Genomic DNA, 14581 nt, shown 5'->3' on the forward strand with positions numbered 1-14581 from the left:
TTTTGACAGTGTTTACTCTCTGCTTGGCATTGGGGTCAGTACTGGGGATACATGAGATGTATGAAACAGACAACAGAAGACACACTAACAAGGAGGCAGTTACTGTTCAGTGTGATGACTGACATGATGATTGCTATGGGAGAACAGAGAAGGAGCAGAGTTGTAGTGGGGGTTCCCTCCAAAGGAAGTTCTGAGATGTTAGAGTGCAAGTAGATTATTTGGGAAGTGATCTCAGGAAGCACCAAGAGGAGAGTGAAGAAAGGATACATGGAAGAGAAAGGTAGCCAGTTAAAGTTCATTATCAAGCCAGTTACCACTGAAAGTGGTAACTACTGAAAGTAGTTGATGTTTAATCTCCATGGAGTGAGGACACTAGAGTATTTATATGCCAACTGTGGTCCATCATTATTTCCAGACTGCTGGGTTCTGGAGATAATCATTTTTGTGGATTTCTGACTTGGCATGCATTAGGACAGAGGGTGGTCAGGTTGCCAGAGAAAGCATCAGGTAGGACCCAGGGACAAAGATTCAGTCAACAGCAGCATCTGCTTCCAACAACCAACCCAGAATTGGTGGAAGTGGGAGAAGAAGCATGGATTGGAAGCAGTGTCTGTGCTGAGAGGGTGAATCAATGTTTCATCCTTTGGTAAAATGTGAATGGAGCACCAAAGGTAGAGGGAACAGCACGTACAAAGGCCTGGAGGCAAAGGAGAGCTGGAGAACATGATCCAGTGGGACCCTGGGGAGTGTATGTGCACTGCACATGTGTGTATGTGATGACCTAGAGGGTGGGTGGTCAGAAATTGTAGCAGTAAGATGGGATCATCACAAAAGGCCTTGAAGCCAGCTCAGGGGTTCACCCTTTACCCGGAGAGCAAGGACTAAGCAGTACTGAAAGGTTTTAAGCAAAAGAGTGACAACCAGATTGACAGTTTTGAAATCCCAGATGCATTGAAGAGATGGGGTGGGACTAGAACAGAATTGGATGCAACCAATTAAGAAGCTGTGGCAGTAATCCAAGTGGCGACAGAGGCTTAAACTGTGGTTAGGGCAGGAGGATGAAGAGAGAATGACAAGGTGCTGTGATCTCCAGAAGATAAGATTCAGCAGTCAACTAGATGTACAGGGTGGGGAAGGTGTCTGGTTAATGGCTTGGGTAGACAACTTGATAGAGGGTAGTTTACTGAGACAGGAAAGGAACATGTCCTGGGACATGCAGAAGAAGGCAAGTTCAGTTTTGGGCATGGCAAGTTTGAAATGCCTGTGGGGCATCCTAGCAGGGATGTTGAGTAGGCCATAGGATATGCAGAAATGAAGCTATGGGGGGATGTGGGGTAGGAGAAAAGCACCCCCTCTTTTTAAAAATTTTATTTTTTTTAATTTTTAAATTTTTTATTAACATATATTATTAGCTGCAGGGGTACAGGTGTGTGAATCGCCAGGTTTACACTTCACAGCACTCACCATAGCACATACCTTCCCCAATGTCCATAACCCAACCACCCTCTCACTATGTCCCTCCCCACCGCAACCCTCAGTTTGTTTTGTGAGATTAAGAGTCTTTTAGGGTTTGTCTCCCTCCTGATCCCATCTTGTTTCATTTATTCCTTTCCTACCCCCAAAACCCCACATGTTGCCTCTCAACTTCCTCATATCAGGGAGATCACATGATAATTGTCTTTCTCTGATTGACTTACTTTGCTACCCACCCCCCTTTTAAATCAGTGAAGTAGGGGATGTTCAAACATGTTTTAATTGTGGAGAGAGACTTCAGAGGAGAGGAAAATGTTGAAGATACAGACCATGGAATAATGACTAGAGCCACTTTCCTGAGGTGGAAGGAAGAGGTGAAGTGGTCAGAAGGGGGCTGTGCACACCTGAGGGTGGGTCAGGAAAGCGGGTCTGGGAGTCTTTGCAGAAGTAAGTGATCAGAACTCATTCACTGCTGTGAGCAGCTCTCTCATGGAGTGACAGGGACCGATCTCTTGGTTTAGAGACTTCTTTAATGTCAGGACATAGCATATTGAAGAGACTGCAAATTTTTTTTAGTGTTTTGAGGGGTTTTCCTCATTTCACAAAACAATAGACCAAGACCAGACAGCTAATAAGAAATCTTTTCCCTAAACCAAAGAGAAATAGCTATAGAAAGACTATAAGGTTGCCTTTAAAATAGCTTATCACAAGGGATAGTTCCCTCTGGGGCCCTGGTTGGTCAGAACTTTGGGGAAATAAATCATTATGGATAGTTTTCTAGGTTTCTGAAGATTTATGTCTTTTCACCTCCAGAGACTTTAGAATTGGAGGTAGGGTGAGAATCAAGCTCCTGGGCACAGCCTGAAAGAGTGCTTAACGTTTAGTATATAGATTTTGTTGTATTTATTTTGGCTGTTCTTTTCAGTTACTGACTGTTTCAAAATCAATTTAGGCAGCCATTCAAGGCACTTCACTATCTGACCCCAATCCACCCTTCTGAATGTATCCCCCACTTCTGCCACTCAAAAACATTGTTTCTAAATTCAACTTTTTATTGATTTTGTGCTCTGAACTGTTATTCATTAGTTTTGGTAAAATTTTGTTTGCTCTTTGTTGACAATGAATAAATCACAGAGAAAGAAAATTTTCTGTCGCTGGGACCCTAGAAATGTGCATGCATAAGAAATATGAATGTTCTAACTATATTGCACTATGTATTAAATATGAAATACAAAAACAGGACCTTTAGTGTGCTATGAAATGGAAGCAAGTGGACCTCTATGAGATATGACGTGTCTTTGAGGCATGTGGCATTGAAACAAAGTAGCTTGTGAAGTTTTGAGGAGAGGCAGTCCCTTTGCTTTGAAGGCCCACCATGCCTGCCTTCTCTTACAGCCACACATCCTAGAGCAAACCAAACGACTATCCCAGAATCTGTCAGTGGATTACTTCGATGAGCACGGGGACCCCTTCCAAAGACAGAGGGCCCTGAGTGCCGTCAGCATCCTCACCATCACCATGCAAGGTAAGCTCTGCCTCTCAGCTGCAGGGAGAGCTGAACTTCGTGATGTCCCTCCATTCTCCTCTCCTCCCCCAGAAGCTCTCTGAAGCCCCCTGTACTTCCTGCTGAGTCACTTCTTCTGTCTCATTTGAGCATGCAAGCTAAGTGACTCAGAAGAAGTGGGCCCACCCTGAGTTGGCCTTTGGGTAGTGGTGGGAACTGGCTAGCCTTGGGATGGGACTTGGGACCAAGAGTACAGACAGGACCTCCCAATCAGGCCAGGCAGTCACAGGAGGTTGCAGTGACAATGATAATGACCAAAGAAGAGAGGACACAGAAGTTTCTAGTGGGAGACGGTTATATTTGAAGTTAGAGTTAGGAATCTGGCATGGACAATGGAAGACCATGTAGATAGGCTGGAACCATCTGATGGACCTCAATCACGGCAGGTAACCAGGACCCCACTAAAGGTTTGGTGATCAAAGGCAGGACTCAAGTCCTTACAAGGATGGGGTCCAATTGATCCTTAGCACTTTTGAGCCTGTTGTATCACCTCATTTGGCTTGCATGAGTCCCTGAAATGGTGCCAGGGAAATCAGGGGTCCAGTGGCCTGATGGCTGAACTCAGCTAGCTGGAGAGTACTTTTTCTTTCAATACTTCTCCTTCCCTTGAGCCCTGGTAGCTCTGTGCACCTCTGTTACAGCTCTCACCATGGTTTGCCTTGAATGAACATAACTTGATTTTCTATTTCTCTCTATCATGGGTTCACATCCAGTGTTGGCTTCCATATCTCTATCTCTAACAGTGCAGCACAGCTCCCAGATGCTCAATACAAGTATAAAGACTAGATGTAAATGGCTATACCACATGGAAGTTGTGTTTGGGAAACCTTTCCAGCTACACCCATCAGCATTCTTCTTGGTTGATCAGGTTCATAGGAGACCCTAGGGAAGTGGGGAGAAGGAATGCACTCAGGCCAACAGCAGCCAGATGGATTCAGAGCTAACTACTCAATTGATCTTTCATTCTTCTCCAGAACAAGAAAAATCACAGGAGCCTTGCCTCCCATGTGGGGAAAACCTGGCATCCAGATACCTTGTGTGGAACTGTAGCCCCCAGTGGCTGTGCATTAAAAAGGCATTGAGAACCGTGATGACTGATCCTTTTACTGAGCTGGCCATCACCATCTGTATCATCATCAACACTCTCTTCTTAGCCATGGATCATTACAAAATGGACAAGAGTTTTTCTTCTATGTTGCATATAGGGAATTTGGTAACTTTAGGCTTTTTAAAATATAAAAATATTTCAAACTGTGAATTATAATTCTTCCAAAGTCTAAACATGTCGTGAGTGGCCGATCCTAGTCTAGGTCTTTGTCCCCTTAAGTAGAGTAAAGGGAAAAGACGACTATTAGGATTTTGTTTTTACCCACTTCAGTAATTTACCATGGGCCCTGTGTTGACCCTCTGGTATGTTAAGGCATCTCTTTAGTCATCCTGTGGGAACCTAGAAGCCAGCAGACATGTTAAAAGTTCAGCCATTTGGGATGATCAAGAAAATGTTAACCATATCCAGAGACCCTGGTAATGTGTCCCATGGTCCCCGGTGATATGGATGATGCCACATTATTTGTCACAAAATAATGTGACTGCCAATACTAGGTGTTATTCCCTCTAGAAAGGCAGGTCAGGGCCTGGCAGCTGTGGGAGGCATACTTTCCCAGAAGGAGTTGTACAGAGCTTATGGGGTAGTAGGGGGGCCTCTAGACTTCAGCCTTCTTCAATATGTTTCTCATTGGATGGATCTAGTCCCAGTTAAACTAGAAAAACTAAGATAGGAGAGCAGACCCCCCCCCCCATGAACTATTCAATTTATTGTTTGTGGATAAGGCATTCTCTCCTTCCCCTTGAGTATTAATTAATCCCAAATATGAGAAATAACAAATAACTATCCACTGAATGTTTACCTTAATTAGCTAATGAGTTAATCTTACCAGACATCTAACCATTTATTCTTGAAATTTTATTTTATTTTTCCAACTTAAGAAGCAATACATGCCATTTTAAATTTTAAAATAAGGAAAGTACAAATAAGGGAAATACAAAGAAGAAACATATTTCCTATGGTCCTATTCGCAAAGATGATCATTTTTAGCATTGCAGAGGATTTCTAGTCAATATGTAGGCATGTATTTTTTAATTAATTATTTTACACTGATCAGAACCCACTGTACCTATTGGATCAGAAGCTGGTCCACAGAGCTGCTTCTGTGCATCAGGTTAAGGTTACCCTCAGTTCCGTGTCCCTCTCAGGAGAAGCAGGGATACAGCAGGACCACAGTGCATGGCTAGAGTGGTTCTCCTTACAGAAAGTGTGCATTTAAGTTTCTTTCTCAAACTGCCCTTGAGAAGAAGTGCTCTGTAGGTGTCTGTGGGTCAGATTAGATTTCATGCTGCACGATAAACCTAACACACATGGTACCTTTGAACAGGTTGGTATTTTCTGAGCTAAAGGCCAGGGTATTCAGCTCTCTCTGGATGATGTATCCAAGAAATGCGTTGACAGTGTTATTTCACTTGGAGAGAGAAAGCTGTGCCTGCAGGTTCCCACCTCAGCAGAGTCAGCAGACCCAGCAGACCCATGTTTCAGCACTTCCTGGTAGATGGATTTATTAGCTAAGTTCCAGAGAATACCCAAAGTACTCAGAATCTTGCCCCTAGGCAGGGCTTCCTAGTTTGCAAAAGTGGTCTGTCCATCCCTTCATTTGCTGATCCAGCTGTGGAAAGTGACACAAGCCACCCTTTCAGATTTCCCACTGACTAGGTATTCTGGGTGTTGAGGTGAAACTGCATTTTGCAGCCAGAAGCTGGATAATTAAGTGACATTCTTCTTCACTCTCCCCAGAAATGGTACAGAAGGAGGCACAGAGACATTGTTGATGTCTGAGTTCACAGGCAGCAGCTGTGCTTCAGGCCCTGAAAACTGATGAGAAACAGGCAGAACTGGCCTTGTCGCCTGTGCTTCCATTCCATGTGCCCCATTCTCTAAACTAACACAATACGTCGGGGAACCTGGGTGGCTCAGTTGGTTAAGCGGCTGTGTTCAGCTCAGGTCGTTCAGCCCAGCGTCCTGGAATCGAGCCCCACATTGTGCTTCTTCCTCTCGCTCTCCCCCTCCTCCAGCTCATTCTATCTCTCACTCTCTCTCTTAAATAAATAAGTAAAATCTTAAGAAAAAAAAAAAAGACAACACACAATACAAAGGCGGGAGCCACCTCATCTACTGTACCCCCATAGCAGTATACAGTGGTGGTGGGAGATTTTGGAGCCTTGAGTTCCAAAGAACACATCCCTCCCTCCTCTGACAGGTGGACCAGGATTCAACTGACCTGTGCAGTTCTGTGGGACTGGACTTGGAAATGGACTCTCTAAGCTTTGGTATTGCTTGAATCAGAGGAGTACACTGAGCTCCGGAGAAGCCATGAATAGCAGTTAAATTGGACTGCAAAACCACTGGTTCTAAGGCATGTAGGGTTTTGCTGTAGGACTAGACCCCTAAAGCTTGAAGGAGACAGGAGAGAGAGGAGGAGCTCAAAAAGGGACAGGGAGCAGTCCAGCACAATTAACTATAATAACACTGCATGATTTTAGGCACTGGTTGTGGTTCTAAGCAGAAGCAGATAGCGATATTTAAAGGGAAAAGATAGATACAAGCTTAGGGTTTTCTTTGCCACCTGGATTTCTTTTCTCTTTGTCTATCTTGGATTTGTCTTTTCCTATCCTTTTTAAACTTGTGTTACTTTATTTTAGGGATTTTTAAAATAAATAGTCATCAAATTATTTATAAAAACAGATCATCTGTTACTTTTAATAAGGAGAGTTTTTTTCATTATGGAGACTTAAAAATCATTTCTGAGTTATTTTTCTTTTCCAGGACTGTTGAGGACAGCCTTATTATTGACAACCTTTTTAATATTGCCTTATTATTTTCATACTATTGTTTTCTCATATCTATTTAGTTGTGTCTGTGTCAGAATGTGCTATTTGCTATGAAGAAATGCTTTGTTTTATCTTCTACAAAGATGTAGATGATAGATTTAGTTTTGAATTTAGCTACCACTAATTGAACATTGTGCAATGTTTTTAAGCCTGTATTTATCTAATTTTCAAAGACAAAAACAAAAACACTTATTTGTGCCCATGGAAATCACATAGTTTAGCACTTTCTTAACTCTTGCCCTTCCTTTTAATGCTTTGGTATTTTGTTCTGGAATAATAAATCCTGCATTCTGTGGGTGAATAATAGGATTTAGGATTATATCCCAACTCACTTACCCTCCTTTCAGCCATAACCAAGATATTTATCCCAAGATATTCATCGTATAGGATAAGCCTATATATTGAGTTGCTTAATGATATTTTCCTGTTCCTAGCAGTGTTTTTCAATTCTTTGCTCTGGGCCCCTTTTAATTTTTTTTTTTTTTTCTGATCGGTGTTGAGATTGAGTGAGTCTGCTTTATAGAGGATATTTATCATCAGTTTTCAGAGTTGTTATGTCTCCTGCCCCTCCCCTCATTTGGGAGGTTGTATTGGCATTTTAAAGGAACTTAGAGGGGGAATTGCTTGACACTTTCTATCACCCTGCCCTCTATCAAAATCCAATTGTGCCTTGGGAAATAATATTTTATTCTCCACCCTGATGTCTGTGAGCTTGGTAATATAGAAATGGGCACTATGGTGGAGACGGGGGAGAGGAGCAAAGTAAATAAAAATGCGTTTTATTTTTTTGTAATCTCTGCAATTCCCTTGGACCATTCTGAGAAGTGTATCTTCAAGGAGAGGTAGTTTCCTTTTCTCATTCTTCTGTATCTCACCGTAGGTTTTCGCTGGCGTTTTCATGGCAGAAATGTGCCTAAAAATTATTGCGCTTGACCCCTACAACTACTTTCGCCGGGGCTGGAACATTTTTGACAGCGTTGTTGCTCTTCTGAGTTTTGCAGATGTGATGAGCAGTATAGTTTTAGGGAAAAAAAAAATTCTGCTGTTTCTCCGTCCCTTAAGAGTGGTAAGGCACTTACTATTTTATTTTACTATGTTAGCTGCCAGAATTGACAAAGAGTCTTGACTAAGTTCAGTGGCTATTTTGCATTAAACTTGAACTCATCTTACCTTAACCAGAGAATCAGAACTGAGCTCCTCCTCCCACCCAGGTTTTGAATACTCCTGGGGAGTCCCAGGAGGTCTCCTCCCAGCTGAACCCCTGCCTCCCCCATCCCACGATGACTCCTTAGGCAACCCGATGCAACATGGTGTGTTCTGGTATTCAAGATTCTGCTCCTTGCTCAGCGTAGCCCCCTCCCATGATCTCTTTCCCACCACTCACCCCTGAGCTCTGAGCCAGGCACCCTCACATCTGGGCTCACCAAGGGGGCATAGACTACAGAGTCCAGGAGAGGGCTGGCCGCTGCTGGCAGATGCTGTCTCAGTAGTTTCCTCCTGACTGCTCCCAGTTGTCATTCCTGTCCTGTGGTCTTTGTACTCCATCCACTGACCCTGGATGCATTCTGGTGACCTTTGCAGATGCACTTGAGAGGAGCTGACCTAAGGAGCGCTCAAAGATGAGGAAAATATTGTCTTCACGAAGTTTGCCATTTAGACAGGAGACAAGATGGGGCCAGGAAGGAGGCAAAGTAGAGTGTATGACAGAACCCGTGAGAGGCATAGATAGAAAACTACAGGGAAACCGCACCTGATAGGGGAATCGGGAAGCCATAATAGGTGACCCTTGGTCCTCTTTCAGAGATTTACTTTTTCTTTTGGCAGGGATAAGCCTACAGAGTAAGGCATTTTTTGCAGTTACCTAAGCATACATTTTATACTTGGTATGATATGTTAGGCGCTCACACTGCTCAAAGTCAGAAATGATTAACTTGCTCTCCTAAAGGTTCACTGGTACTCAGGTGAGCAAAATTACATTTGCTTTACAATTGTTTAGGCTTATTACAGCCATGCTCCGAGGGGAGGAACTGTGAAGTATTGTCTGTGTATTCCAGAAGCATGATTTCTCCCTGAGGTGCCCCAAGTTCCCTTCTGAGGACACAGTACTGTTCCTTCTCTAGGGTCTTAAGTCTTACTGACCTGCAGTATTTCCCCCAAATAGTTGATACTTAACAGGGTTGTACTTTGGAGTGAAACCACTGGTTTATGTTGGAAGTTAATATAAGGAATAAGCTATGAAACTGGTTGTTGTGTTGTCTCCCATAGGTTGTGTAAAATTCCATGGGAAAAAACTTCTGAAAAAGGTGTGTGTGTTTTGAGTAGCTGATTGCTTTTTCTCTCCTGGGTATAAAGTACTGTATTCCTCCTATCATTGTTAGAAAGTTTAGATTCAAATTTGTGACCTGACTTATATAATATAGGAGTTAGCAATTTTTTTCTGTAAAAGGTCAGATGGTCAATATTTTCAGTCTTCCAAGCTGTATGGTCTCTATTGAAATCACTCAATGCTGCTGTTGTAGCACAGAAGTAGCCATAGACATTTGAGAATGAATGGGTGTGGCTGTGTTGCAACAGAACTTTATTTACAGATGCAAAAAATTTGAACATCATACAATTTTCAAATGTGATGAAATACCCTTCTTTTGATTATTTTCCAATCATTTTTTAAAATTTAATTTAATTTTTTTTCAGTGTTTCAAAATTCCTTGTTTACGCACCACACCCAGTGCTCCATGCAGTACGTGCCCTCCTTCACCACAAAGTTCACCCCACCCCCGCTCCCCTCAAAACCTTCAGTTTGTCAGGCCACACAAAAATAGGCAGTGAGCTGGATTTGGCCCTTGGGCTATAGTTTTTGACCCTTGATATATTATACAGGATTCCAAAACATTAACTTCATGCAATAAACATGTATGCTTAATTCTATCTTCATGACTCCAAAGTCTTTATCATTCAACAAAAACTAGAGCAAAATATTTCCATTTTCAAAACAAAAAGTTTTGCCTCTCACGGTGTCTGCCCCACATTCTACTTTGCCTCATTTCTTGCTCTGTCTAAGTATTATCATGGGCCAAGGAGTGGATGACTATGTTTAGGATGGTTTTGACTTTGAAAAGATTTTTGAAAGTCATAAATGCTATAGTTTGGGAGCATGTCATTTGCTATATAGCCGAGCAGATGGAATTTGCCTTTAACTGGCTTTTCTTCCTCTTTTGCTTATTGTCTGTTTTTTTTTTACAGCTGAGGGTCTTCAAGTTAGCCAAATCCTGGCCAACTTTAAACACACTGATAAAGATAATTGGCCATTCCGTTGGAGCCCTGGGAAACCTGACCGTGGTCCTGGCTATTGTGGTCTTTATTTTCTCGGTGGTTGGCATGCAGGTTTTTGGCTCTAAATTCAATTCTGTAAAGAGCAATAAAACATCCTGTGGCCCTGCAGTCTCATGTTTACGGCGCTGGCACATGGGGGACTTCTACCATTCCTTTCTGGTGGTATTCCGCATCCTCTGTGGGGAATGGATTGAAAACATGTGGGAATGTATGCAAGCAACAAATCAAACACTGTGCATTATCGTCTTTCTGTTGATCATGGTGATAGGAAAACTTGTGGTGAGTGTCTTAGATTCTTTTTTTAACATATGGATTACACAAATGTATGAGCTTCTTTTGCAATACTTTACTGGTAATTATTATTCCAAATATGATATTGCACATTTAATGTTTTATAATATTAAAATCTGCATTTGAATTTGACTCGAAATTATAAAAAGCATGAAAGAAAACCTTCTTTTCACATACTTCTCATATTGACTGATACCCCAATATCTGTTTCATACCAGGTGATTATTCTAAGATAATTGTATTCTCTTCATGAATGAATAGCTGAGGTAGGGGTTTGTGACTTAATTTGATCAATAAATTGTAAAAGGATATCTGGTGAGAAAGTTTGCTTGTTCTTAAAAAAAAAAAAGGGATGAGCTAGAAAAAAAATGGTCCTTTTACTTTCTCTGGACCTTTTTAGGACTATGATTCCTGGTAGAACTGCAAACATAATGCAAGCATGGGAAGAACTACCCTAAGATAAAGCCAGCTGAGGAAGGTAGAGGGAAAAGGGGAAGAGACCGAACTTGATGTCATAATTAGTCCTTCTGTTTTATTTTCAAACTTCTTAAGTTACATTTTCTTCTTGTGTAAGTTGCTTGAGTCTGTTGCTTGCAGCTGGAAACAGATCTTATTAGCTAATTGGGTACCCAGTAAGGATATGCAAAGACAGAAGACACACAGGATATCTGAGCACAAGGTCTTCAGAATCAAGTTGGGGCTCTCATGCAGATATACTGAACCATCCACATGCACACTATGGCTTTATCTTATGTGACTGACCAGCAATGCTAGATAGACAGTAAGTGGTACAAAAGATCAGAAGAGCAAAATACGACCAATGGGAGTGGGAAGAAAGTGTTAACAAAGGATACGTGGAAAATAGAGTACTTGAGAAGGGAACTAAAGAGGCAAGGAGCACTTGGCAAACAGAAAAGCTTGAGCCAAGGTCTGCAGCTGGAATTCTTGTGGTGAATCTGTGGGAGACTAGACCCATTCACACTCATAAGACACTTCTCCCCGAAGGCTGTATATTTTTGAGCCAGTGACAGCCAGAAACAAAGGAGTTTGTGGAGGTGAAGATGAATTGGAGGGTGTGTAAATGTAGGCAAAAAAATCCAAGTAGGTAGCTGATGAGATGATCTGAATTTAAAGTGATCCTTGCTTGGAAAGAAGAGTTGCAGATTTGATCCAAACCCCTCCATTTTAGCTCCAATATTTTGTTGTGGTTTGGGCAATAGGACCTAAGGATCCTGCACAAAGCACATCATCTGCCAAGCTGTGCCAACAGGGGTGGACCCCACGACAGTATTAGGCATCAGACCTGTAGCCTATTCCAGCAAAGCCAAGCTCACTATTCGACTGTTCCTCAAGGAATATGTACTTTTTAAATTTTTACCAGTGGTCATATAGTTCTGCTTTACCCTAGCCAGAGTTTACAACATGTGTTGCTTGTGTGTGGATAAACTGGTCTTGGCTGTTGGCACCCTTTCACTTCAAATTTTCTTTCATCTTATCTTCCTGTCTTCCTCAATCTTGTCTCCTTTTATTCATTTTATAGGTGAACTTTCTCAAGAGACAGAGGACATAGCATCTCATTTGACTTAGTTTTGGGTCTTGGTGGGAAAGTTGTTCTGGAAACCTACTATATTTTTCCCTTTGCTGTAATTCCCATTCGCCTGTGTGTTCCCCCCACCCCCACCCCAGGTACTCAACCTCTTCATTGCCTTGCTGCTCAATTCCTTCAGTAATGAGGAGAGAGATGGAAACTTGGATGGAGAGTCCAAAAAAACCAAAGTCCAGTTAGCCCTGGCTCGGTTCCGCGAGGCTTTTTGCTTCGTAATACACACTCTTCAGCATTTTTGTCACAAGTGGTGCAGGAGTCAAAACTTGCCAAGGCAGAAAGAAATGACAGGGGGCCCTGCTGCCAAAGGCAAAGACATCATTCCACTGGTCACAGAGATGAAAAAGAGCCCAGAGAGGAGGGAGGAGTATGATCGGACTTGGTTGGCCCCACTTGCAGAGGAAGAGGACAGTTTTGAGTCTCCTGGTGAAAATAATGCACAGCGTGTCACACAACTTGAGGCTGGAAAACAGGTATGAAGGTTCATATATAGACATGGAGGTCATACAAACCTAGAGCTGCCAGGAGACACTGGTTGCCTGCCCTGTTCTGAGCACCATGCAGGGATAGGAAGGGTATAAAATGTGGAGGCTGCCCTTTAGTACTCACTCACTTAGAACCCAATGCTGGTTCTAATCATGGTTTTGCACATATGGAGGTGGGAGATGGCAGAGAAGTTCAGAGGGGAGCGAGATCAGAGTGGGCCAGGGTAACGGGAACCAAGTGACTTTGAGCCCTACAAGAAGTATGAAGTTTAGATTAACTGAAAGGTGAGGAAAGTGAACTGAACAGCATAGAGAAGGACACAGTGGTGGGAACAAACAGCCTCTGAAGGGACCAGTGGTTGAGGAATGGTGGCAGTTGAGGGCTGTCAGGGAGTGGAGGTATGATAGATACCCCAATAAGTAACTACAGACTTCATTCTGGATGCAGCACAGCTGTCTGTATAGTCCTGAGTTTTCCACAATGGTTGTAACATATTGCATAGCCTGGCAATAATTTTAATCATTCTAATGGGTTTGTGGTGGTGCCTTGCCTTGTGCTTTCAGGTTTTTTTTTTAAAAAGAATTTATTTATTTGACACAGAAAGAGATTGCAAGTAGGCAGGCAGAGAGAGAGAGGGAAGGGAAGCAGACTCCCGGCTGAGCAGAGAGCCTGATGAAGGTCTTGATCCCAGGACTCTGAGATTATGACCTGAGCCAAAGGCAGAGGCTTAACCCACTGAGCCACCCAGGTGCCCTGTGGTTTCAAGTTTTATTTCACTGAAAAATAATGAGTTGCCTAATATATCTTCCGTGGTAAAGTGTCTATTGCCCATTTTTGCTGAGGGATTTCTTATGATTGAGGTGTAAGAGTTTATTACATATTTTGATACAAGTCCTTTGGTATGTGTACCACACATATTTTCTTTTCTTTTTAAAAAAATTTATTTATTTATTTTTTATAAACATAATTTTTTAATAAACATATAATTTTTATCCCCACAGGTCTGTGAATCGCCAGGTTTACACACTTCACAGCACCCACCATACCACATACCCTCCCCAATGTCCATAACCCCACCCCCCTCTACCAATCCCCCTCCCCCCAGCAACCGTCAGTCTGTTCTGTGAGATCAAGTCACTTATAGTTTGTCTCCCTCCCAATCCCATCTTGTTTCATTTATTCTTCTCCTACCCCCCAACCCCCCATGTTGCATCTCCACTTCCTCATATCAGGGAGATCATATGATAGTTGTCTTTCTCCGATTGACTTATTTCACTAAGCATGATACCCTCTAGTTCCATCCACGTCATTGCAAATGGCAAGATTTCATTTCTTTTGATGGCTGCATAGTATTCCATTGTGTATATATACCACATCTTCTTTATCCATTCACCTGTTGATGGACATCTAGGTTCTTTCCATAGTTTGGCTATTGTGGACATTGCTGCTATAAACATTCAGGTGCACGTGCCCCTTCGGATCACTACATTTGTATCTTTAGGGTAAATACCCAGTAGTGCAATTACTGGGTCATAGGGTAGTTCTATTTTCAACTTTTTGAGGAACCTCCATGCTGTTTTCCAGAGTGGTTGCACCAGCTTGCATTCCCACCAACAGTGTAGGAGGATTCCCCTTTCTCCGCATCCTCACCAGCATCTGTCATTTCCTGACTTGTTAATTTTAGCCATTCTGACTGGTGTGAGGTGATATCTCATTGTGGTTTTGATTTGTATTTCCCTGCTGCCAAGTAATGTGGAGCACTTTTTCATGTGTCTGTTGGCCATCTGGATGTCTTCTTTGCAGAAATGTCTGTTCATGTCCTCTGCCCATTTCTTGATTGGATTGTTTGTTCTTTGGGTGTTGAGTTTGCTAGGTTCCTTATAGATTTTGGACAC

The 14581-nt window shown here is 42.4% G+C and overlaps 1 protein-coding gene across 2 annotated transcripts in view; it reads left to right on the forward strand.

Moving 5' to 3' along the window:
• Positions 1-14581, forward strand: part of SCN11A (sodium voltage-gated channel alpha subunit 11) — a 96199-nt gene that overhangs the window by 34724 nt on the left and 46894 nt on the right. For both annotated transcript variants that reach the window (XM_046003934.1, XM_046003935.1), the window contains exons 12-16: positions 2869-2998; positions 4012-4250; positions 7857-8042; positions 10217-10585; positions 12284-12673. In XM_046003934.1, the coding sequence (XP_045859890.1) occupies positions 2869-2998; positions 4012-4250; positions 7857-8042; positions 10217-10585; positions 12284-12673 (1314 nt within the window). The remainder of the gene's footprint in view (positions 1-2868; positions 2999-4011; positions 4251-7856; positions 8043-10216; positions 10586-12283; positions 12674-14581) is intronic.

Source organism: Meles meles, chromosome 4 (assembly GCF_922984935.1).
Source record: "Meles meles chromosome 4, mMelMel3.1 paternal haplotype, whole genome shotgun sequence".
In the NCBI taxonomy this organism is placed as follows: Eukaryota; Metazoa; Chordata; class Mammalia; order Carnivora; family Mustelidae; genus Meles; species Meles meles.